Genomic DNA, 26,775 nt, shown 5'->3' with positions numbered 1-26,775 from the left:
TTTGGTTGAAATCAACGGGGTTTATACTATCAATTCACCACTGACTGTAAATATTCACATATGTATTTCACTAACGTTGATCATAGTGTATGTCAAATACACAGGCAAATAACAGTCATCACTATTATTGTCAAACAGTTCTATATCAAGTTGTACAGGCAATTTTTAACGTGTTTTACTTCAAGTAATTGTTTTAATACAAACAGTTTCAAACAAAGTCCATCTGCTAATTACTTCTTTTTGAAGAGTTTTTATATTTTCCCATGTTTATGGGAAATTTAGTTCAAGACTGCATAATATTACCAATATGCAGCCATCATATACCTTTTCGTACAGGTTTCAAATTTTTGTTTGTTCAAACAGTCAATACCATGGTAATCAATTTCTTTGTGTACTGAAAGTACTGTTCTTTGTTATATCACACAAAATCTTAATGAAAAAAAAATATATATATATTGGAGATGACCTTAGTTTTGGACAGCTTTAATTGACCATGATTTTATTCCATACTATGTATAACTAGAATGAAATATAATATACATGTATCAAGATAGTACCAATATATCTATAATGGCAAGTGGTATGCTTTAATTTTTGTCTCCACCATACATTCAAAGAAGGGGGAGATAATCCTGTTACATTTTTTTTTCTCTGCAATTCTGTAACTTGGAGCTGTTTGCCAGTCAAACTACACACTGTATTGCATGTAACTAAGTTTCTAATTATTGTCATTTATGTGAAAACAAAACAAACAAATCTAACAGAAAATTGATAATGGTGTATTACAATAAGTAATTATAAACATATTTCCATAGTGACTTAATTTCCTGCCTTAGTGTTTCATTGCAGCAATTGATTCCACAATTTTATAGTCATAGATTTGCAGTATCTATAACTTAGAAGTAAGTTATTCCATTACAATAAGTCTCTCTACGGATGTATAATTCACATAGGCATGCTTTACAACTACCTGGACTATTCAGTATTTATAACACCCATACACTCACATGATAGTGTGACACACGATCAAACTTTACAATCAATGCTATTAGTGTATCTGGGTAGATCATCCACTATGGCAATACTATATCACTGTCTTAAGGACCCTAACATCAGTGATCTAGAGTGATATTAAAGGCCAATCAATCTAATTATAACATTGGATTTAACTCTAAGCCACAATCAAGTCCTTGATATAAATTTTCAAGGACAATAAACCCTATCCTAGTCTTTGATCTGACATCAGAAATCTTGTTGCCATGGAAAACAAACCACATTCTAGTTCTAGATCAATCATCCTGCGGACATAAATGACCGACCATATCCCTATCCTTGACCTGACACAAGACAACAAACTATGTCCTCATTCTTGATCTGACGCCAAACAACAAACCATGTCCTCATTCTTGATCTGACACCAGACAACAGGTCATATCCTAGTCCTTGGTCTGACACCAGACAACAGGCCATATCCTAGTCCTTGGTCTGACACCAGACAACAGGCCATATCCTAGTCCTTGGTCTGACACCAGACAACAGGCCATATCCTAGTCCTTGGTCTGACACCAGACAACAGGCCATATCCTAGTCCTTGATCTGACACCACACACCCAGTTGTCATGGACAACAAACCATATCCTCATCCTTGATCTAACACCAAACAACAGACCATATCCTAGTCCTTGATTTGAAACCCGACATCCCATTGTCATGGACAACAAACCATATCCTAGTTATCGATCTGACACCACGCATGCAGTTGTCATGGACAACAGACCATATCCTAGCCCTTGATCTGACAGCATCCTGTTGTCATGGACAACAGACTATATTCTAGTTCATTTATCTGACATCAAGACATGTCATTGACATCAGTCTATATAATTGTCCTTGATTTAACATCAGACATCCATTTGTGGTGAACTACAGACAGTGCTGAATCCTCACATTCACATGTAATCTTGTTTCTAGCTCATAACTTAGTCCTTGATCGACCAATGTTCCTTATCAGGTGGTAGTGGGCAGACCACAGGTTTCACTGTAAAGAACTGAACCTTGTTTTCTTCATCCCATGTTCTGTCTATTTCCCCATCCTCTTCTGTGCTCTAGGAAAAAATCAATATAGAAAGAAAATTATCAAGCACCTAAATACATGTATATATACGAAATGCAATTTAGACATCATCAGATGTAGTTTTTAGAAAGAAATCTCTCCTGAATCCCTAAAGGAAAGCACAGTCAGTACTGTACATACGATTTATTGCACGGCTCTAAAACATACTTTGATCGTGTAAACAGACGGTTAATGCAGTATTCATTTTAGAATACAAATAAACATGATTTGAACTACTGATATTAAGTCAGAAGCCTATCACAAGTTCATCAAGATGAACAGATTGCCAGACTTATGCTTGTTAGGATTTGAACAAGTGACTTGTGATGTTGGAGTCACCTGCCTATCACCAGACTGCCAAGCCTCCACAATTACAGGAGGCCAAATGAGCCTTAACGGTCATCTGATTGTTAATACAATATCTAGTACAACTGAAATACACAGTATGTTGTATGTTTATGTATGTTTAACGATTGTAACATATTTAACCCCAATGTGACCTTGAATGAAGGTCAAGGTCATTCATTTGAACAACTTTGATAATCTTTTATCTAAGCATGCTACAGATGCCAACTATCAGTACACAGGGTCTTAGTTTTAGCCTATTTGACCCCTGTGACCGAGATTGAAGATCAAGATCATTCATTTGAACAAACTTGATAGGCCTTCATCCCAGCATGCTGCAGGTCCAATATGAGTGCCTTGGCCCTTTTGGTTTTTGAGAAGAAGTTGTTTAAAGACTTAAGCCTATTGGATCCCTGTGACCTTCAATGAAGGTCAGATTGAAGGTCATGGTCATTCATTTGAACAAACTTGGTAGCCCTTCAACCCAGCATGTCAAAGGCCCAATGACCGGTCTCTAGGACTAATAGTTATTCACAAGAAGTGGTTTAATGATTTTAGCCTATTTGACCCCTGTGACCTTGAATGAAGATCAAGGTCATTCATTTGGACAAACTTGGTAGCCCTTCATCCCAGCCTACCACAGGCCCAATATAAGTAACCTAAACCTTTTGGTTCTTGAGAAGAAGTAATCTAAAGATTTGAGACTTTTCACCCCTGTGACCTTGAGTAAAAGTCAAGGTCATTCATTAGAACAATTTAGCAGCCCTTCATCCCAGCATGCTACAGGCCAAATATCAGTACCCTGGGCTTTTAGGTTATTGAGAAGAAGTCATTTAAATGAAAAGTTTACGCATGGCAGACGGCGCATGGTGTACGACGGACGGCGCATGCCGACGGACAGTGCATGATGACAATAGGTCATCCTGACCCTTGGACCCAAGGGTCAGGATGACCTAATATACCTACCATCCTTCCATTCATCCCAGTTTCGTGCCTTTTGTAACTCTTCTGGATCATCAGCTTCTGTTTTGTTTTCTTTCTCCTCTTCCTCTTTCTCTCTGTCCTCTTTGTCCTTTTCAGGGTCTGCTGCCCAGTCCTGCATACTGTGCCTGAATGTCAGAAAATATTAAGACCAATACTTTTCACTCCTAAACAAAAGATCCCAGAGGGATATTGGCACCCACCAAAGAATGATCTATGTATAACAATTGAAAGAAGAATTTTGTCTCTGCTTTTCAAACTTCTACAGTTAAATCCAAGATGGTGGTCTGTTGGCTATCTTGTAGACTGATTGCTCCAAAAATGTATTATGCAAATCTTGGGCCTATGTGGTCCCTATACATATGAAAAAGAATGAGACCTTTAGTATTTTCTGAGAAGTAGTGGTTACTACCTTCAACTAATAAAATCCAATACGGCAGCTGCTTGGCCATATTGTTGAATGATCAGTCACAAAATGCGATATGCACAACAACGACCCAAGGAGAACCTACATGTGAAATGTATGACACAGATCCTTTCAGTTCTTTCTGATCAGGTGAAATAGTGTTAATACATTTCAACTATCAAAATCCAAGATGTCTTCCTGTCGACCATCTTGTTGACCAATCAGTCCCAAAATGCAATATGCACAACACGAGCCCTAGGGAATCATACATATGAAATTTGAGACAGGTTCCTTCAGCACTTTGTGAGAAATAGCAGTAACAAATGTTAAGTGCTTTAAGTATCAAAATTCAAGTTGACTGCATGGCGACCATCTAGTTGATTGATTGGTCGCCAAATGCAATATGCATAACTAGGGCCCTAAGGAAACCTGCATATGAAATTTGATAAAGATCCCTTCAGTATTTTCTAAGAAATAGTGGTAACAAACTTTAAATATTAAAATCTAAGATGACTGCCATGCGGCCATCTTGTTAACTGATTGATCCCAAAATGCAATATGCCCAACTAGGGCTCTAGAGGAACCTACATATTAAATTTGAAAAGATCTCTTAAGTACTTTCTGAGAAATAGCAGTAACAAGAATTGTTAAAGGACGGACCAGGGATGAAAGGCGATTTGAATAGCCCACCATCTGACGATGGTGAGCTAAAAAGCTGATCACTATTATGGTTTGAAGAAGATGTATTTAATGGAAGATATCAGTGTAACTTTTCTATGAACTAGAAATAATATTATGTTATCACAACATGAATGTCCCTTCTCTCATTTGTAAGATCACCCCAACACCATTTGACATGAATTAAAGCCATTGGATACATTGTACATGGTATCAGAATGAGTTAGGAACCTGACAGGATATATAATCTATCTTTACATAATCATTATAGAGTTCTTGATGATAGGTATTGATTAATATAATCTTCCCGTACCTAATCGGTGTGACAAAGAAATCATATCTGAACCCGAGGGGTAATTCTTGAACGTCCAACCTTAGGCTACCCCTCAGGTATTGGTATTGTTTTTGCTGTCATGCTCTTGAGGTATGGAATGATTCTTTTTCTCCCCCATATAAACAGCGAAATCACTAACGGTTAAAAGCAGTGAAAAATCAGACCAGTCAATGGTGAAAGAATACTATGTCTTTAGTTTGAGTACAAATATGACATTGTTTTCTCTGAAAAATATGATGTTATGCTCACAACACATGACATCAAGATACCTACCCACAAGAGATGATAACTTTGTAATATGCAATTACATATGCACATAAAAGGAAACATTATATAATACTCCATTCTATATAAGGAGTTGGGACCTACCCTGCCATAGGTGGCTGGAAGGTACCATCTTTGAGTTTCTGTTCGTAGAATTCCTCGATAGTGAGAGTGGGAATACTGGGATATCCCAAACCAAACACCTGCTTCTGAATCATGTCCTTTGTAATAATGAAAGGCCGCATAGGCTAAAAACAAAGAAAGCAACGCTAAATGCTCATCTATCTTACTGTATCGGAAATGCTATCTTTTAAAAAAGAATTTTACAGGTCAAAAGAGAAGCATTAAAAGTGTCATTCTGTGCTAGTTAGCTGAATTAATCAGGTAAGTGACTCCCTTATTCTTTGGGGAGAGTATGTGGGTGAGGAGGGTGGTGGTGATAAAAACTAGAATCCAGGTAATCATCTAAATACATGTAAATAGTGAGACCATCCATTTACTAAAAGTAGATTCAAATCTCTATAAAATGTAGTACAAATACAGTATATAGGTAATTCATAAATGTTAGCTCTTCATGTTATTATTATGTTTAGCCAGTTTCTTATAAACCAAAGACTACAAACAAGAGTCCAGAACACAACAGTTATATTGCTACCACAAATTGTTTACTTTTTACAACAAGATCACTACCAAAAGTTGTCTCCCTTGTGTAGAAATATAAATTTCAAAGTTCACATTGACTTAAATAAGCAGGTGATTGAGCCCATCATATCCGAGTACAAATACAATACTAATTTATTAAATCAATCATTTAAAAAGTTTTTTTTTTAAATGTGTACATACTGGTGGTTTCTTTTTCTCGTATTCTGTTTTCCTGGCTCCAGCTTCACTCATTGAATCTTCTCTTACTTCTAACATTTGAATTTCAACTGTGAAAAGGAGAACAAAGAATTTCAGTACAATGATTCCTATTATTTGTTAGATAGTTAGATAATTTAGGAGAATCTTTACAGCCCTGTTAAAATAAGTTTCCTGTTTACATTCATTTACTCGATAGACACATTGGCTGGTAGCTGATCTAGTACGCTGATGCAGTAGATTAGATTTTAATTGGCATTTAATGAAGGCACTGATTGGCTGAAGCATCAGCTGCACGACTGATTTCCCCCTGACTAACAAGATCGCCAACAACATTGAGAAGTTGTACAATGTGTTTGATTACATTGTGTTCATTCAATCACTGTATTAAACAAGAGGCCCAAAGGGCCTTAACGGTCATCTGACTACCTTGACAATAGTAAAATTAATTATATATGGTGTCACTTTGTCAGGATCATGTCAGGATCATTTTCAATTTCTTTCAACAAATTTTATTTCAAACAAGAGGCCCAAGGGCCTTTAAATATAGGAACTTAATTATACATAGTGTCATGGTTGTCATCTTCGATTTGGGATCAACCAGAGATGTAACAATACTTTGTCTGGACCATGTCAGGATCATTTCATGCAAGTTTCAGCCAAATCCCTTCGGTAGAACTTGAGAAGAAGTTCAAAATGTGTTTTCAAGATGGCGGCTGTGGCGGCCATCTTGGATTTCGGATTGACCCGAAAAATAACAACACTTTGTCTGGACCATGTCAGGATCATTTCATGCAAGTTTCAGCCAAATCGCACTGGTAGAACTTGAGAAGAAGTTCAAAATGTGTTTTCAAGATGGCGGCTGTGGCGGCCATCTTGGATTTCGGATCGACCCGAAAAATAACAAGACTTTGTCGGGACCATGTCAGGATCATTTCATGCAAGTTTCAGCGAAATCGCACTGGTAGAACTTGAGAAAGTTCAAAATGTGTTTTCAAGATGGCGCCTGTGGCGGCCATCTTGGATTTCGGATCGACCCGAATAATAACAACACTTTGTCGGGACCATGTCAGGATCATTTCATGCAAGTTTCAGCCAAATCGCACCGGTAGAACTTGAGAAGAAGTTCAAAATATGTTTTCAAGATGGCGCCTGTGGCGGCCATCTTGGATTTCGGATCGACCCGAAAAATAACAACACTTTGTCGGGACCATGTCAGGATCATTTCATGCAAGTTTCAGCCAAATCGCACCGGTAGAACTTGAGAAGAAGTTTAAAATGTGTTTTCAAGATGGCGGCTGTGGCGGCCATCTTGGATTTCGGATCGACCCGAAAAATAACAACACTTTGTCGGGACCATGTCAGGATCATTTCATGCAAGTTTCAGCCAAATCGCACCGGTAGAACTTGAGAAGAAGTTCAAAATGTGTTTTCAAGATGGCGCCTGTGGCGGCCATCTTGGATTTCGGATCGACCCGAAAAATAACAACACTTTGTCGGGACCATGTCAGGATCATTTCATGCAAGTTTCAGCCAAATCGCACCGGTAGAACTTGAGAAGAAGTTTAAAATGTGTTTTCAAGATGGCGGCTGTGGCGGCCATCTTGGATTTCGGATCGACCCGAAAAATAACAACACTTTGTCGGGACCATCTCAGGATCATTTCAGGTAAGTTTCAGCTCAATCCCACTGGTCAAACTTGAGAAGAAGTTCAAAATGTGAAAAGTTAACGCACGGCGGACGGCGCACGGCGCACGGCGGACGGCGCACGACGACGGACGAAACATGATGACTATAGGTCATCCTGTATTAAAAAAATGGTAATTGTTTTGTTTCACTTATTAAGCGAATGTTTTGAGGATGTTTTGTTCATAAATTATTGGCCATTTCTCTTGACTTCGGGGAGTATTCATACTGTAGCTTATCTACCAACGTACCAATGGATCAAATTTTCTTCGGGTTTATTAATGTGTTGGGTTTAGTTCTATTATATCCATTGTAATGTTACATGTAATGTCACAGCCGTATCTAGCTACTGTTGTACCTTTTGACTGACTTTTCCGCTGAAAGGTCCGTTTGGTGTGGAAAACAAATCAAGTACGGCTGACAATAGATTATGTCTTATTAGAATATATTCTGATCAAACACGGTTCTGATACATACCTGGATGGTAGTAGGGGATGTTATTCTAGTTGTAGACGTTGAGTTTGAATGCATTGCCTTATAACTTAATTTGATTCATATTTGCGAGACTCTCACAGGTAATGTTCTCAGAGGTTGGCGCATGCAGAACGGTAGTTTACAAAATGTTGGTTGATGTTAGCCTAGAAATTATCAACACTAGATTCAAAAGCATTTATCTTATTTAATACTGGTGACAAAGTTAAAAAAAAATCTACACCTACAGCTGTAATAGCATCTCCTACTAACATCCAGGTATGTGTCAAAGCCGTGTTTTATCGGAATATATTTTAACATGACACCATGGTTGGTCGTACATTGTACCCGATTTGGTGTCCCACACCTTGCGGTAAAGTTAAAATTAGTCAGAAGCAGGTGATTTCTTTTCCATGCAAATTCTGACTGACTTTTTCGCTAAAAGAGTAGCTCTTTCCATACGTACTTCACTGATTAGCGCTGATTCAGAGTTTATACGTGAGGTAATTAAAACATATTTGTGTATTCTTTTTATATTATGAAGCTTATGATGCCAATCATTTAATGTATATATTATATACTGCCTACTGGTACAGTACATGTTTCTGATCTTGGTAATTGCCGACAGACATTTCCGACTATTTAGCTCCACCCCTACATTAAAGCTAGCTACCATGCAACCTGACTAGCTACCAATCAACTGAACCACCCACTAGACTGGCCGTCACATGTACGCTTATTGTAACTGTGCTGTAAATGCATTCTTATTCTAACCAGAGCCATACATTATGATCTTCTAACTACATTTGTTTATTGCATATGTCTGCTTTAAACAGATGTATTGAAGTTATTTTAACATGACCTTTATTTACTCACAGTTTATCCCAGATAGATCCTCACATGCAATGTTGACCCACTTCTTAAGTAAGGTTATATAGTAATCTCTCTGGAAAATTACAAAAAGTAAAAGAAGTCTTGATTAAAAAAATATCAACAGACTCATGTACATAGTCCCAAGTTTATATATCTATAGTAACATATTGTAACATAAATTCTATGAAAATTTCACATCAAATAGTGATAGATAGAATTACATTGATTTATTTTTACTTTCAATGACAATCATATGTAACCCTGCGGCTAATCAACGGACACCACCTCCTGATTCCTGTGTAGCTGGAATACTAAAGTAAGGGAGGGTGATCAGAATCATCACAGAATAATAGTATTAGGCCGTAAAGACACCTACCTTCACCTCTTCATCTACATGTTCCTGGTCGACATACTTTTTCAGGTCTGCTAGTCTCGCGTCCAGTTCCTTTTGTTCCTTGAATGCCTGTATCTTACTCTCCCTTTCACTTATCATTTTCATCATACCAGGGGGCCTGAAAAAATAACAGTAAACATTTCATCATACCAGGCCTCGATTTCTTGAAACAAACTTAAGTCAAAAACTGACTTAAGTCATAATTCTCACATAAGGTAAAGGAGAAAAACTTCAGTTTTGAATTAAGTCTGCATTTTTGTTTCGAGAAATTGGCACCAGGGGGCTTGGAAAAAAAGCAAAGTCATATTCATCATACCAGGTGGCCTGAAAAAGTGTCATATGGTTACTAGAGGGCTGTAAAATCCCAAAGTCATCTTCTGAAGTTTGAAAAAGTCAAAATCATGTTTAAACACAGGGAGCTATAAAAACATAAATAATCTTGATCACCTTCTATTATCTACAATCTGATTAGAATAACCTCTACAAATACAGACAATTTAGTTGTATATTTACCCTGAAGGAAGGACTCGGTTGTCAGATGTTTCTTCATCATCCTCTATGTGGACGCTCACTTTGGCCACTTTGTATGTCTTACATTGACGCAGAAAGTCTTCATAATAAGCCTGAAATATTGAATAAAGAAGTTATTTCTCTCATCATTCACAAATTTGTAGCACATGTTCAGTAGGAATAGTTTGTTTTCTCTTTGTTATGTTTTAAATTCAAATACTGTACTCAAAGTTTGCAGTTTTGTAGTGTTTGTAGCATGAGAATCTTACAAGAGTAACAAGATCTTACGAAGATTGTCTTGAGCCATGGATAAAATAAGGACATCAGTAAGTTTGTGGGCATCTATTTCTGTCAAGAGATAAAAATTTACAATCTAACCATATGGAAGTGAACTTAATAAACTACGGTATATCATTATGATTTGCTTGATTTATTGGGTTTTATTGTCTTAGGACAACCTCCTTTATCTGCAATACGTTGTCTGTATGTTTTGGAAGGCTGTGGTATATACATGTTGTGTCACCTTGTAATAGTGGAATTCTTGCATTTTTTATAGTGCTATCTCACTGAAGCATGTCATTGAAGAGGGCCCAACAAGCACACCCCACACTGTCACATTATACTGTAACAATGAACAAACCAGTCATCCCACTACCTTTATGCTAAAGCAGGAGCAGAAATGAACACATTTTTAGACTATAGTGTGTCTTGGTCAGGGAACATAACCCAGATCCTTACTCACCGGGGCCAACTCTCAAAAGATAGTCAAGAGTGAGGCGGTTTAAGGGAAGATGTCAGGAAAAAGAAGGCCAGGTTAAGATTCTAAATTCAAATTATGATACGATCATGCCATAGGGCCAGCAGGTACAATTTCAACCTTATTACTTTATCCTCATTAATGGTTAAAAGCTATACTCACTTTGCCTGTCCTAACAAGCTGAAGTCTGTCCTTTGTTACCCTTTTCTGTATAAAATATCCCATTAAGGCAGGAACAAGCATGTACCTGAAAAGTTTGAAACCACATTTATCCTCAAATAACGCCTCTATTTCTGTTGAAGTCTCAGGTGTTAAAATTTCAGGGGGAAAACTTTGGTAGATAGCTACTTGATGCAGTATTAGTAAAGATATTATAATTATTTTTCTTTGTTTTCATAGTCTAAATCTGACTTTCTGATTGCATTATTTTTTTGTTTCCATACCATATGAAAAAAGAAATCTGAGAATGGTGTGAAACCTGCCATAATCAAATTGTGATATCAAAATAGAGCCACTGATTTGCATATTGATTTGGAAAAAGAATCACTTGAAAAATCAGTGGAATCTTACATTATACTTTATGTTATGAAATAGTCTTATGATTTAATCATAAGCATTGATGTCACTAGTTTTTAATATTATTGAAGTAAAAAAATGTTTTTAAACAACATTTTTCATACTTGTCTCAAATATGCATGTAATTTTAAGGTGAATAAAAAAGACACTGTTTTCAGTGCTAAAGTTGATATAATTATTGAATAAAATGGTAATATTGGGATATTGATGATATTGTATCTATATTCTGGCCAAGTTTTACAATAAAGCAGATATTCTAATCTTAGATGTACTACTTGTAGGTTTTATGGTAGATCTTGGTGTAACTGTTGAGAGACTCTCCAGAAAGAAGGGTTTATATAACTAGCATAAACTACCTATTTGACTAAGGTATAACCTAAAGAAACTCTAACAAGAGGCCCAAAGGGCCTTAACGGTCATCTGACTACCTTGGCAATAGTAAAATTAATTATATATGGTGTCACTTTGTCAGGACCATGTCAGGATCATTTTCAATTTCTTTCAACAAATTTTATTTCAAACAAGGGCCCAAGGGCCTTAACATATAGGAAATTAATTAAATATAGTGTCATGGTAGCCATCTTCGATTTTTGATCAACCAGAGATGTAACAATACTTTGTCAGGACCATGTCAGGATCATTTCATGCAAGTTTCAGCCAAATTGCACCGGTAGAACTTGAGAAGAAGTTCGAAATATGTTTTCAAGATGGCGGCTGTGGCGGCCATCTTGCATTTCGGATCGACCCAAAAAATAACAACACTTTGTTAGGACCATATCAGGATCATTTCATGCAAGCTTCAGCCAAATCGCACCGGTAGAACTTGAGAAGAAGTTCAAAATGTGTTTTCAAGATGGCGGCTGTGGCGGCCATCTTGGATTTCGGATCGACCCGAAAAATAACAACACTTTGTTAGGACCATGTCAGGATCATTTCATGCAAGTTTCAGCCAAATCGCACCGGTAGAACTTGAGAAGAAGTTCAAAATGTGTTTTCAAGATGGCGGCTGTGGTGGCCATCTTGCATTTCGGATCGACCCGAAAAATAACAACACTTTGTCGGGACCATGTTAGGATCATTTCATGCAAGTTTCAGTCAAATCGCACCAGTAGAACTTGAGAAGAACTTCAAAATGTGTTTTCAAGATGGCGGCTGTGGCGGCCATCTTGGATTTCGGATCAACCTAAAAAATAACAACACTTTGTCAGGACCATGTCAGGATCATTTCATGCAAGTTTCAGTCAAATCGCACCGGTAGAACTTGAGAAGAAGTTCAAAATGTGTTTTCAAGATGGCGGCTGTGGCGGCCATCTTGGATTTCGGATCGACCCAAAAAATAACAACACTTTGTTGGGACCATGTCAGGATCATTTCATGCAAGTTTCAGCCAAATCGCACCGGTAGAACTTGAGAAGAAGTTCAAAATGTGTTTTCAAGATGGCGGCTGTGGTGGCCATCTTGGATGTCGGATCGACCTGAAAAATAACAACACTTTGTCGGGACCATGCCAGGATCAATTCATGCAAGTTTCAGTCAAATCGCACCGGTAGAACTTGAGAAGAAGTTCAAAATGTGTTTTCAAGATGGCGGCTGTGGCGGCCATCTTGGGTTTCGGATCAACCTAAAAAATAACAACACTTTGTCAGGACCATGTCAGGATCATTTCATGCAAGTTTCAGTCAAATCGCACCGGTAGAACTTGAGAAGAAGTTCAAAATGTGTTTTCAAGATGGCGGCTGTGGCGGCCATCTTGGATTTCGGATCGACCCGAAAAATAACAACACTTTGTCGGGACCATGTCAGGATCATTTCATGCAAGTTTCAGCCAAATCGCACCGGTAGAACTTGAGAAGAAGTTCAAAATGTGTTTTCAAGATGGCGGCTGTGGCGGCCATCTTGGATTTCGGATCGACCCGAAAAATAACAACACTTTGTCGGGACCATGTCAGGATCATTTCATGCAAGTTTCAGCCAAATCGCACCAGTAGAACTTGAGAAGAAGTTCAAAATGTGTTTTCAAGATGGCGGCTGTGGCGGCCATCTTGGATTTCGGATCGACCCGAAAAATAACAACACTTTGTCGGGACCATGTCAGGATCATTTCATGCAAGTTTCAGCCAAATCGCACCGGTAGAACTTGAGAAGAAGTTCAAAATGTGTTTTCAAGATGGCGGCTGTGGCGGCCATCTTGGATTTCGGATCGACCCGAAAAATAACAACACTTTTTTGGGACCATGTCAGGATCATTTCATGCAAGTTTCAGCCAAATCGCACCGGTAGAACTTGAGAAGAAGTTCAAAATGTGTTTTCAAGATGGCGGCTGTGGCGGCCATCTTGGATTTCGGATCGACCCGAAAAATAACAACACTTTGTCAAGACCATGTCAGGATCATTTCATGCAAGTTTCAGCCAAATCGCACCGGTAGAACTTGAGAAGAAGTTCAAAATGTGTTTTCAAGATGGCGGCTGTGGCGGCCATCTTGGATTTCGGATCGACCCGAAAAATAACAACACTTTGTCGGGACCATGTCAGGATCATTTCATGCAAGTTTCAGTCAAATCGCACCGGTGGAACTTGAGAAGAAGTTCAAAATGTGTTTTCAAGATGGCGGCTGTGGCGGCCATCTTGGATGTCGGATCGACCTGAAAAATAACAACACTTTGTTTGGACCATGTCAGGATCATTTCATGCAAGTTTCAGCCAAATCGCACCGGTAGAACTTGAGAAGAAGTTCAAAATGTGTTTTCAAGATGGCGGCTGTGGCGGCCATCTTGGATTTCGGATCGACCCGAAAAATAACAACACTTTGTCGGGACCATGTCAGGATCATTTCATGCAAGTTTCAGCCAAATCGCACCGGTAGAACTTGAGAAGAAGTTCAAAATGTGTTTTCAAGATGGCGGCTGTGGCGGCCATCTTGGATTTCGGATCGACCCGAAAAATAACAACACTTTTTCGGGACCATGTCAGGATCATTTCATGCAAGTTTCAGTCAAATCGCACCGGTAGAACTTGAGAAGAAGTTCAAAATGTGTTTTCAAGATGGCGGCTGTGGCGGCCATCTTGGATTTCGGATAAACCTGAAAAATAACAACACTTTGTCAGGACCATGTCAGGGTCATTTCATGCAAGTTTCAGTCAAATCGCACCGGTAGAACTTGAGAAGAAGTTCAAAATGTGTTTTCAAGATGGCGGCTGTGGCGGCCATCTTGGATTTCGGATCGACCCGAAAAATAACAACACTTTGTCGGGACCATGTCAGGATCATTTCATGCAAGTTTCAGCCAAATCGCACCGGTAGAACTTGAGAAGAAGTTCAAAATGTGTTTTCAAGATGGAGGCTGTGGTGGCCATCTTGGATTTCGGATCGACCCGAAAAATAACAACACTTTGTTGGGACAATGTCAGGATCATTTCATGCAAGTTTCAGCCAAATCGCACCGATAGAACTTGAGAAGAAGTTCAAAATGTGTTTTCAAGATGGCGGCTGTGGCGGCCATCTTGGATTCGGATCGACCCGAAAAATAACAACACTTTGTCAAGACCATGTCAGCATCATTTCATGCAAGTTTCAGTCAAATTGCACCGGTAGAACTTGAGAAGAAGTTCAAAATGTGTTTTCAAGATGGCGGCTGTGGCGGCCATCTTGGATTTCGGATCGACCCGAAAAATAACAACACTTTGTCGGGACCATGTCAGGATCATTTCATGCAAGTTTCAGCCAAATCGCACCGGTAGAACTTGAGAAGAAGTTCGAAATATGTTTTCAAGATGGTGGCTGTGGCGGCCATCTTGGATTTCGGATCAACCCGAAAAATAACAACACTTTGTTAGGACCATATCAGGATCATTTCATGCAAGCTTCAGCCAAATCGCACCGGTAGAACTTGAGAAGAAGTTCAAAATGTGTTTTCAAGATGGCGGCTGTGGCGGCCATCTTGGGTTTCGGATCAACCTAAAAAATAACAACACTTTGTCAGGACCATGTCAGGATCATTTCATGCAAGTTTCAGTCAAATCGCACCGGTAGAACTTGAGAAGAAGTTCAAAATGTGTTTTCAAGATGGCGGCTGTGGCGGCCATCTTGGATTTCGGATCGACCCGAAAAATAACAACACTTTGTCGGGACCATGTCAGGATCATTTCATGCAAGTTTCAGTCAAATCGCACCAGTAAAACTTGAGAAGAAGTTCAAAATGTGAAAAGTTAACGCACGGCGCACGACGACAGACGAAACATGATGACTATAGGTCATCCTGACCCTTCAGGTCAGATGACCTAAAAAGCCATATCATGATATCAATGATTACATTACACGAAACAAGACAATCAAGTTACCATGGTTACCTTAGTTCTGTTGTTGATACCTCCCCTATTGATTCATTAATGCTAAACAAAGTCAGGTCATTAATCATCCTAATTGCCTTCTCTCCATCTGCTAAACCTTTAATGGCTTGCTTCTGTAATAAAAGATAATATCATTCAATCATTACAGAAAACATTCATCAATACAATCTTGTTCTCTATAATTTAACCTTAATGAATACCGGTATATACATTATTTTAATTTATCGTTTAACAATAGATTGCTGAGGGATTTTGGTCACACAACTGTATGGTCTACATGGACTATGATAGTTTATTCCTTCCCTTCTTTCACTCTTCCCTCAGAATATTTGATAGAATAGTGATTCTTAAATAAACAAATGTCCATTTTTGGTTATTCAAATCTGGGAATCAAAATTACCGATAAAATGCAATACTGGGCACAGTGATACAGTTGGTAGTAGACTAAAGGTTACACATTGTGCACATGGTGTGAACTACGAGTGGACACGGAGTGCACGAGGTTTAGACTACAGTAAGACACGGAGTGCACGAGGTTTAGACTACAGGTAGACACGGAGTGCACAAGATTTAGACTACAGGTAGACACGGAGTGCACTACGTGTGAACACGGTGTCCACTACAGGTGGACATCGTGTCAAGGTAATATGTCCACTACATTCAGACCACAGACAGACTAGATGATGTGTTAGGAGATATGCGAAAAGATATATTTATTCTGTAGTCTATATAGACTTTGACATATAGAAGTATTTATTGCGATCAGAAACACAATATTTTACACATGAAATTGCCGTTAATTACTGGAAATCATTCGTACTGTAATGTTTATTTGAATTGATACATATAAAGTAAAATATATCAGTACATATCATATAATCTAATTTATAAATGAGGACATTTAATAGAAGTTATAATTAATATAAAAGCAAATTAACTGCGTACAGGTCGTTACGGTAAACCACTGCTGTTTATGCCTCATCAATGGATAGTTCAACCCGCACTTTCCCAGTAAAAACTGTTATTCTTAGCTTGTGATATATAGTTAAAACATTGACTTTTTATCTAACAAGAGGCCCAAAGGGCCTTAACGGTCATCTGACTACCTTGGCAATAGTAAAATTAATTATATATGGTGTCACTTTGTCAGGACCATGTCAGGATCATTTTCAATTTCTTTCAACAAATTTTATTTCAAACAAGAGGCCCAAGGGCCTTAACATATAGGAAATTAATTAGATATAGTGTCATGGTAGCCATCTTCGATTTGTGATCAACCAGAGATGTAACAATACTTTGTCGGGACCATGTCAGGATCATTTCATGCAAGTTTCAGCCAAATCGCACCGGTAGAACTTGAAAAGAAGTTCAAAATGTGTTTTCAAGATGGCGGCTGTGGTGGCCATCTTGGATTTCGGATCAACCTAAAAAATAACAACACTTTGTCAGGACCATGTCAGGATCATTTCATGCAAGTTTCAGTCAAATCGCACCGGTAGAACTTGAGAAGAAGTTCAAAATGTGTTTTCAAGATGGCGGCTGTGGCAGCCATCTTGGATTTCGGATCGACCCGAAAAACAACAGCAGTTTGTTGGGACCATGTCAGGATCATTTCATGCAAATTTCAGTCAAAACGCACCAGTAGAACTTGAGAAGAAGTTCAAAATGTGTTTTCAAGATGGCGGCTGTGGCGGCCATCTTGGATTTCGGATCGACCCGAAAAATAACAACACTTTGTTTGGACCATGTCAGGATCATTTCATGCAAGTTTCAGTCAAATCGCACCAGTAGAACTTGAGAAGAAGTTCAAAATGTGTTTTCAAGATGGCGGCTGTGGCGGCCATCTTGCATTTTGGATCGACCCGAAAAATAACAACACTTTGTCGGGACCATGTCAGGATCATTTCATGCAAGTTTCAGTCAAATCGCACCAGTAGAACTTGAGAAGAAGTTCAAAATGTGTTTTCAAGATGGCGGCTGTGGCGGCCATCTTGGATTTCGGATCGACCCGAAAAATAACAACACTTTGTTTGGACCATGTCAGGATCATTTCATGCAAGTTTCAGTCAAATCGCACCGGTAGAACTTGAGAAGAAGTTCAAAATGTGTTTTCAAGATGGCGGCTGTGGCGGCCATCTTGGATTATGGATCGACCCGAAAAATAACAACACTTTGTCGGGACCATGTCAGGATCATTTCATGCAAGTTTCAGCCAAATCGCACTGGTAGAACTTGAGAAGAAGTTCAAAATGTGTTTTCAAGATGGCGGCTGTGGCGGCCATCTTGGATTATGGATCGACCCGAAAAATAACAACACTTTGTCGGGACCATGTCAGGATCATTTCATGCAAGTTTCAGCCAAATCGCACAGTTAGAACTTGAGAAGAAGTTCAAAATGTGAAAAGTTAACGCACGGCGCACGACGACAGACGAAACATGATGACATGACCCTTCGGATCAGATGACCTAACAAATCTTACTTTGGATAGTTCGAACAAAGGACGTAGATGAAATTCTTGTTCGAACACATAAAGTAATGAACTTACGTGAAGTCAGAGATTTTCAGTGTTTGCAAATCGTCGCCCAAGAGATATTTTGATCAGCAAAATATTTTGATTAAAAAGGATATATTGATGGGCATAATAATTGCAAGGACATATAAACATAAACAGATTAAGTGCTTCATAAAATGTTTAACTATGTAAGTATGGAATATAGTTTTCAAAACGGCATGGTGTGTGAAAAAGTTTTAAGCCCTGTCAAATGTATACTTTTGCTACATGGAACCTGGTGCGTTGCAAAGCATTGGAAATATGAGAAATCGTCCATAGACCTTAAAGGTCGGCATTAGAAATTACATTTTATTGTGTCAACCGATTGAGGAACCTGTAAGCAAGAAATAATTAAGTATCGGGCATGTGGATGCTAGCGAGCATCAACACTGATCAAAGGACGATCACTAAAATGTCAGGTCACATGCCTGATAATAAATTAAACAGTCAAAATAAATCCAACATCTGCCAATTTAAACTGTAGATACATATATATTGTTTATTAGATTTGTCGCAATTATTTTTATTTTAAAAACTCTGATAATTTGACAATATCCGATTCTGACTTTCTATTACAAACCGCGTGAGTTATGTGGTAACAAAATGTGTGATCAATACATAGATATACTGAGATGTAGTACGTGTAATGAAATATTTTGATCGACTACTGCACAAGTACAGTATATTGTACGCTTAAAATATGCCTGCTCGAAAGGTAGATCGCTAGTCTAGGACTGCAGTTGCCATGGTCACTTGGACTTCATACTGTTCGATCAACTACACAGGTATGATAATGTAAATTACCTAACTTTGGTCAGACTGGGGCCTGGGGCCTTCATTGAGCCCCTTTCAATGTGTTCAGTCAGGTGTATCACAGACTAACAACACCTGTATACGTACCTTATCCCGACCCCAGGAGGTTATAGCATGCTGTACTTATATAATTAGGTGGTAGCATCTCTACATATATACATTGTACTCATCACACAAATACGTACAATAAGCAACAATGCAAGTCAATATGGATATGTATTTTAACTGGTTGTTGCATTTTAATTAATTTGATAATGAAGCTTTGTATACTAAAATGAAAAAAAAAATGATCAAAATACCAGGTGTATAATTAACAAAAATATTTGTTTCTAGATTATTGGAACATCTAAATTTCACCCAATTGCTCTTTATTAATTTTATTATTATAATTTTTTGACACTGGCTTTATACATATATCAGAAACTTGATTATTTTGACTATGTATATAAAATACCATATCATGATGTTGAATAATGCATGGTTGTGACAGACATGCTTGATTTACGCATATAGTACATAAACAGCTCCCGTCAGCTCCACTTCACGACTGCCTGTACATGTCATGATAATATAATTGAGGTGTAATCAGCATCACTGACTATGTTTTACCTCATCCCAATCTAGCCCCACTCCCCAGGATACGGTGTACATGTTTACTCAGGCCCCGAAAGATTTATTTGTGGTTTTGAAGAGAAAACAGAGTACTCAGGCTCCTCAACATGCATGTACATGTATCTAATAAGAATGGTATTTATGTGTATCAAATTCATATACCTATGTATATATGATCATTAAACAGCAAAGTATTTGTTTGTCTTAACAAACTTCCTACAAAGGTACTGCCCCCATTCTCGTAAAGCCGTGAAATACAGAAGGCAACCATTCTGCCCTATGGCCATCTATCGATGGTCACCTTGAGGTACCTGTTAGCTGGATACTGTGGCTTACCTGTATGTTTAACAAGTTATAATTATTGGACCATGACGCAATAAACGGTCAAGATAACTTGCGGGGTTGGGATCATCAACATATTGTGTTTACCGGTAATAAAAAAAATAAAATAAATAAATTAAAAACAAGCTGAATTGGGTACTAGACGTCACATAGTTTGAAGTGGATTTAATTCTGCAAGATCTTTTATAAGCAATCAGTTTTAATAAGGGATAATTAAGCTATTTTTACGTACACTAGTTTTAGAACTTAAAACAGCAAAGAAAAATAATATACAAGTGTTTATATTTTAATGAAAGACGATTTGCAAGGGTATCGCTAGATAACTGATTGATATGAATCAAATCTTTTTATTTAAAAGCTATGTATTACAAGGTATATGATTGTATTACTGATAGCTTATTATAAAATAAAAAGTGTCTCAAAAGCACAACAGGACTGGTTTTTGCTGCAATTCAAAGTTATTTTTGACTGGTGAAAATGCTTGTATTTCATGTAAATGATATATATATTTAATTCAATTATTCCATAAAATATTGACTTTTGAAAACGTAATATATTCTAGATATGAAATGGAAGCTAATTATATAAAATTAAACAGACAGTCACATATACTTAATGAATATAAATTAATCTTTGTTACTTTTGCAGTGAAAAGGTCTTATTTATGAACAGAGATGTATTTACTAAGAATAATAGCGTATATTATTATATATAATGTACACTAAATTGTAGATGTTATAATTAGCAAATAAATACTAAAAAAATATGATTATGTATTATTTCAAAGTGAAGGATGTATTATTCCCCCGATCCCTAGCTGTAACACGTCACCTGTCCAAGACTGAATGTACCTGGACACCATGTCCACCTGTAGTGGACACCGTGTTCACACGTAGTGCACTCCGTGTCTACCTGTAGTCTAAATCTTGTGCACTCCGTATCTACCTGTAGTCTAAATCTTGTGCACTCCGTGTCTATCTGTAGTCTAAATCTTGTGCACTCCGTGTCTACCTGTAGTGTAAACCTCGTGCACTCCGTGTCTACCTGTAGTCTAAACCTTGTGCACTCCGTGTGCACAAGGGTGTAACCTTTAGTCTACTACCAACTGTAGATGTCTATCTCAGCCAGACATAACCCTTTTGACAGATATATAAGTCAAGCAATATCAGTCTTAGGGTCATGACCAGAGTGACCCTGGCTAATATAAAACTTGTAGTTATCGTAAGTCATATCTATAAATAGCAATTATACAGGACATGTGTAAAATTCTGTATATAATCAACATCCCCAATTTTCAAAATCTGTTATAAACATCATGATTTTATAAACTTAGAATTCAGAAGTTCTATCATAATGATCACTTGACAAATGCATAACAGGCAACACTTAACTTTTCCTGTTCTTGTGTATGACCTATTTTAGAGAAAATATTTTCAATATCAAGGACTCAAGCAAAATTATTACATTCAAATTTACCTGAACCGTGTATGAGTTTGTATCTTCTTGAGTTGTCTCTAAAAATTCCCAAGCTTTCCAAATGCTTTCAAACAAATCTGGAAGCCTTTCAGCTCCCTGTCCAACTTCTCCTTCTGCCATTTTTGATTTAGTATGGTTCAAATCAACGTTAAGGAAATGTTTGCATGGGGCGAGATCTTCGTGGTGCAAGCGCTTCGGCAACGTCGATAAAAAACATGGCGTCCTCCATGTCCTCTAGACAACTATTTAGAGAACTGTCAAAGGAATTCAAACGTATTCACCCAAAGGTATGAGCGGTGACGTATTTAATTCAAGAAGAATGAAATGTATCAAACTTTAAGTTCGATAATGCTAGCTTTTAATGAAGGTTGTAATGAAGACATAGTTCCATAGAATCACAGTCAAATTCAGGCTCACTGTGATCGAGTGACACAAGACACATGACACGCCTGATGGGCGCCAGTAAAAGCTGGACCCAGTTTCATGAACATTCCTTAACTTTAAGGAATCCCTTAACTTAAATTTAAAGAATGTTCATGAAACTGGGTCCTGGTAACAGTTACATATTCGTCAGTTACTCCAACAATGTTGGAGGTATAGCACTACGAGACACTTTTGGAGCATACGTCGTGTCTAACAGTCAGCAAAATAACGCCCGATAAAAAAACCGACTGACCAGTCGACTCTCATGTTATGGGAGTAATTCGTCAGTTTGCTGTAAGCATAGTCAGGTAGACTATGTTTGAGATATTGTTTGATGTGTTGCATTGGTAACAGAAAAGGAGAAAATGTAGTGGTCAGACTGGGATTCGAACCAGGTACCTCAGAACACTAGCCGAAGTATTGTACCACTGTGCTTCCCAGTCATCGATGATCGACCCAGACTAATCCCACTACATTTCTCCCTCCCTTTTCAAAGTATTATAGCTCTCAAAGACTTAAGAGACCCTCATACAACCACTGTGGGTATTTTAGTTGGACGCTAATTCTGTAACAGGTGAAGAAAAAATGTAGCAACCAGACAGAGATTCAAACATGGGACCTCTAAACAATAGCCGAATGCTCTACTGCTGATCAGAGCTAGCTGGTTACCGATGGTTAACCCAGTCCAAACCCGCTACATTTGCTCCCAACTAAATAACCTACTGCAGGTGGTTAGAGAGTCTTGAGTTGAGATTTAGGAAATCTCAAGAAAAACAGGAAGTAGTGTAAAAGGAGCGGGTAAGTGTGGTTTGTACATAGTGTAAATACAGTCTCTGCCACCCAGGTGACGGAGCATGCTTCATTGTCTCAGTCAGTAGTTTTCCACACCGATGGGATCATACGTATATTTTCCCTGTTCTTCTACACATTAAGCAAAATACTGAAAATGTTAACAGTTTTTAAATATCAAACACCCATAAATATATTCACAGACTTTAATTAAAATCGTTTTAAACACTACTATGAGGATACATCCTTTGTCAAAGTTTATTCTATCCATGTCTAATATACTAGTTTTATTTCATTTACAGGTTAAACTTGATGATGTACCTGCTTTTAATCACATGACAGCACAGTTCAAAAAGTTCAAGACGACAGGCAAACTATTATGCCGAGCAGATAATGAGGTTCACTATGTGGCAGATTCCTACAGATGTATGTTACAAAGTACCCGAAAACATGAGGTAAATAATTATAGAATGTTATAAAATTACTCTGTCTCTTTGATTTATCGTTCGTATGGTTGAATGTAATGTTTCAAAAGTGTCTCACTTGTCTAACATCTCACGTTGTTGGACTAAGCTAAGTTTAGATAGACTCTGAAGATTCATGCAAATTCTGGACCTTAGATTTCTTACAATAACTCACTTCCCTAGGCTTTGAAACTATTGAATATTGATGGAGGATTCCTTACTTCCCAGGACTTCAGCATTTAATGTTCCAGGGCTTAAAGATCATCCATTGTTTTGTTGAGTTCATAGACCTTTTGATTAATTATTTCCTTTAATTGATGCTGAGGATTTACAATCAAATAAGAGGATAAACTTATTTGAGCATCATTTCAGTTATATAAAAAATAAAATTACCTTAAACTTCAAAATGTACACAACTTATAAGTTATAACCATCTTTTGTAAAAGCAGAGAGAAATTTTAATGACCAGATTGGGAATAAAACCCAGGAAGCTCAGAAGTTCACCTCGCATCTAAGTTTTTGTAACACCCAAGTAACTATATTTGAGATGATTGTTCCTGTAGTTAGTTACTGATTGTAATATACCTGATTAGTGATTACCAGATTGACCTTTTTGAACATCTAGTTGTGGCAATGGTTAAAAGTTTGTTTATTTATATCCTGTGTGGTCTGTGATTATTCTCTACTGTTTACAATCCAATCATCTCAACATGTTTTACCCTTGATTAATCTAAAATCTTTATTATCTTTGGTACAGTAAAACATGGCTATAACATGTTTTACCCTTGATTAAACTAAAATCTTTATTATCTTTGGTACAGTAAAACATGGCTATAACATGTTTTACCTTGATTAAACTAAAATCTTTATTATCTTGGGTACAGTAAAACATGGCTATAACATGTTTTACCATTGATTAAACTAAAATCTTTATTATCTTTGGTACAGTAAAACATGGCTATAACAAACCTCTAAGGACCATTGAAATCACTTGGTTATAAGCATACTTCATTAAACACTTATTACAGGCATATGTTAGGAACATTGCCAGGGAATGAAAATTATTACATTATAACCATGAATTTGCTGAAAGTGGATTCGTTATAAACATAGTTTACTGGTATTTTTTTTTTACTTTTTACTATCTTTTTCAAATGAAGTGTATCGAAAGGTAATTGTTGACAATGATACTATCTTTTAAAATCAGATGTTGACTTTCTTACTCAATCAATTTCATCCAACTATCCTGGTCTTTACAATGCCACAGGGACTTAGCACAACTTTCCAACCAACCAACAGTCAATATATATATAATGTTAAGTCCTTGTGTACAATACAATCTCTGGTTCTAAACCCGAATTGCTGATACTCTTTCTATACTAGGCAAATGGAAAATTTCAATGTTTACCATCACCAAACTACATGTATACTTTCTATACTAAGCAAATGGAGTGTCAATATTTACCATCACCAAACTACATGTATACTTTATATACTAGGCAAATGGAGTGTAAATGTTTACCATCACCAAACTACATGTATACTTTATATACTAGGCAAATGGAGTGTCAATATTTACCATCACCAAACTACATGTATACTTTATATACTAGGCAAATGGAGTGTAAATGGTTACCGTCACCAAACTACATGTATTCTTTATATACTAGGCAAATGGAGTGTCAATATTTACCATCACCAAACTACATGTATACTATTTGCATGTCAGCCTTTTTCACCACCTGATCATATTTATATTTCACATAGGTATATGTTTAAAAGACAATGCTTAGGAACAGTATAGAGAACCTAGATACCCATGTATTTTCCAGATAGTGTGTTTAGACCCCCTCAAAAAACTATCTGGAATCCACACTTAACTAGACGTGCATGGGTTACCTCCCATAGACAGTTTCAGAACGCTTCTTTTCCTGACCTTATTTTCCAAGAAAAGATAGGTTTTTTTCAAGAAAAAAATTTCCAGCTCTGTTTATTGATGCTAAATTTACTTGTGGCTATTTTCTTTATTAGCCCACCATCAACAGATGGTGGGCTATTCGAATCGCTTTTTGTCCGTGGTCCGTCCGTCCATCCTTCCGTCCGTTAACAATTCTTGTTACAGCTATTTTTCAGAAAGTCCTGAAGGGATGTTTCTCAAATTTCATATGTAGGTTCCCCTAGGGCCCTAGTTGTGCATATTGTATTTTGGGACCAATCAGTCAACAAAATGGCCGCCAGGCAGCCATCTTGGATTTTGATAGTTAAAGTTTGTTACCGCTATTTCTCAGAATGTACTGAAGGGATCTTTCTCAAATTTCACATGTAAGTACCCCTAGGGGCCTAGTTGTGCATATTGCATTTTGGGACCAATCGGTTAACAAGATGGCCGACAGGCCGCCATCTTGGAATTTGACAATTGAAGTTTGTTACCGCTATTTCTCAGAAAGTACTGAAAGGATCTGTCTCAAATTGCATGTGCAGGTTCCCCTAGGGGCCTAGTTGTGCATATTGCATTTTGGGACCGATCGATGAACAAGATGGCCGACAGGCCGCCATCTTGGATTTTGACAATTGAAGTTTGTTACAGCTATTTCTCAGAAAGTACTGAAGAGATCTGTCTCAAATTGCATGTGCAGGTGTGCACATTGCATTTTAGGACCGATCGGTGAACAAGAAGGCCGTCAGGTAGCCATCTAGGATTTTGATAATTGGAGTTTGCGACTGTTATATATCTCAGAAAGCAGTCAAAGGATCTTTCTGAAATTTCATGTGTAGTAATATGTAGTAAAAGCTTGAAAAGCAGAGAAAAGATCTCTCTTTCCTTTGTCAGACAAAGATCGTTCTTAGGTGGGCACAAGATCCCTCTGGGATCTCTTGTTGTTTATAATGCACTGATGTTTTAATCAACTGCATTAGGTTAAGAACACGTGTGTGTAATTACATTATCTTTCATCTTTGATAGGAATTGATCAAGATATATGGAGGCAAAGGGGACAGAACTACAGAAGAAAGTGCAAACTTAGTTGGACTTAACTTGCCCAAGTGTTAATCAATGTGATAAGCATGTATTTATCATGAACTGTTGGAGGAATGAATTCAGTCAAAGATGGATTTCAGAAAACTAAGGAAGCCAAATTTGGTTTTAGGAAATTCTCTGGTCTTTGTTAGTGGATAAATAGTTATAGAAAATAGCAAATTTTATTGATGTGAACTAAGGGTGTTCTACACAAGTTTTAAAACCCAATAAAAATAAAATTATTCTATTTGTTGTCTGGTCTTTCTGTGTTATATCCTGGTGCAATGGAACGTAAATTATCATTTTGAACTTAATTTTGTAATTTCCAATACTTTTCCATTGATTACAGCATCAACAATTTTGAATGTATCCAAACAATTGATATCCCCATCCTCTACATATATATGCATAACAAACTGTGATTCAGTGTCCTTAAGTTTCAAAGCATCTGTATCATTAATTCTGCACTGAATCTTATCACAGTGCACTGATGAACTACATCATTTTGTGATATTATCTAATAGCTTTGGGCAAAGTTATGATCAAAACACAAAACATTTCCAGACTCCAGAGTCAGTTGAAATTTTTTCAAATGAAAGAATGATTCATGAACAGAAACTTAAATGTTCAGCAACATAGTCAAACCTGTCTATAAAGGACACCAAACGAACACAGCAAAAATGTCCTCATAGAC

The 26,775-nt window shown here is 37.5% G+C and overlaps 2 protein-coding genes across 2 annotated transcripts; one reads left to right on the top strand and one right to left on the bottom strand.

Annotated features, from left to right (window-relative positions):
* Nucleotides 1-467: 467 nt before the first annotated feature.
* Nucleotides 468-21,543, bottom strand: LOC138320620 (immunoglobulin-binding protein 1-like). Its single transcript, XM_069263731.1, has 10 exons — nucleotides 21,390-21,543; nucleotides 15,595-15,707; nucleotides 10,833-10,917; nucleotides 9,917-10,026; nucleotides 9,386-9,521; nucleotides 9,013-9,082; nucleotides 5,965-6,050; nucleotides 5,227-5,369; nucleotides 3,425-3,567; nucleotides 468-2,105 (listed from the first exon to the last, which is right to left on the bottom strand). The coding sequence occupies exons 1-10, from the start codon at nucleotides 21,507-21,509 to the stop codon at nucleotides 2,065-2,067; spliced, it is 1,047 nt and encodes a 348-aa protein (XP_069119832.1). The 5' UTR covers nucleotides 21,510-21,543; the 3' UTR covers nucleotides 468-2,064.
* Nucleotides 21,520-26,328, top strand: LOC138320621 (protein FMC1 homolog). The gene is made up of 3 exons (XM_069263732.1): nucleotides 21,520-21,676; nucleotides 22,904-23,056; nucleotides 26,028-26,328. The coding sequence occupies exons 1-3, from the start codon at nucleotides 21,554-21,556 to the stop codon at nucleotides 26,112-26,114; spliced, it is 363 nt and encodes a 120-aa protein (XP_069119833.1). The 5' UTR covers nucleotides 21,520-21,553; the 3' UTR covers nucleotides 26,115-26,328.
* The last annotated feature ends 447 nt before the right edge of the window (nucleotides 26,329-26,775 follow it).

Source organism: Argopecten irradians, chromosome 4 (genome assembly GCF_041381155.1).
Source record: "Argopecten irradians isolate NY chromosome 4, Ai_NY, whole genome shotgun sequence".
Lineage (NCBI taxonomy): Eukaryota > Metazoa > Mollusca > Bivalvia > Pectinida > Pectinidae > Argopecten > Argopecten irradians.
The sequence above is the reverse complement of the archived record's forward strand: the minus strand, read 5'-3'. Positions and strand labels throughout refer to the sequence as shown.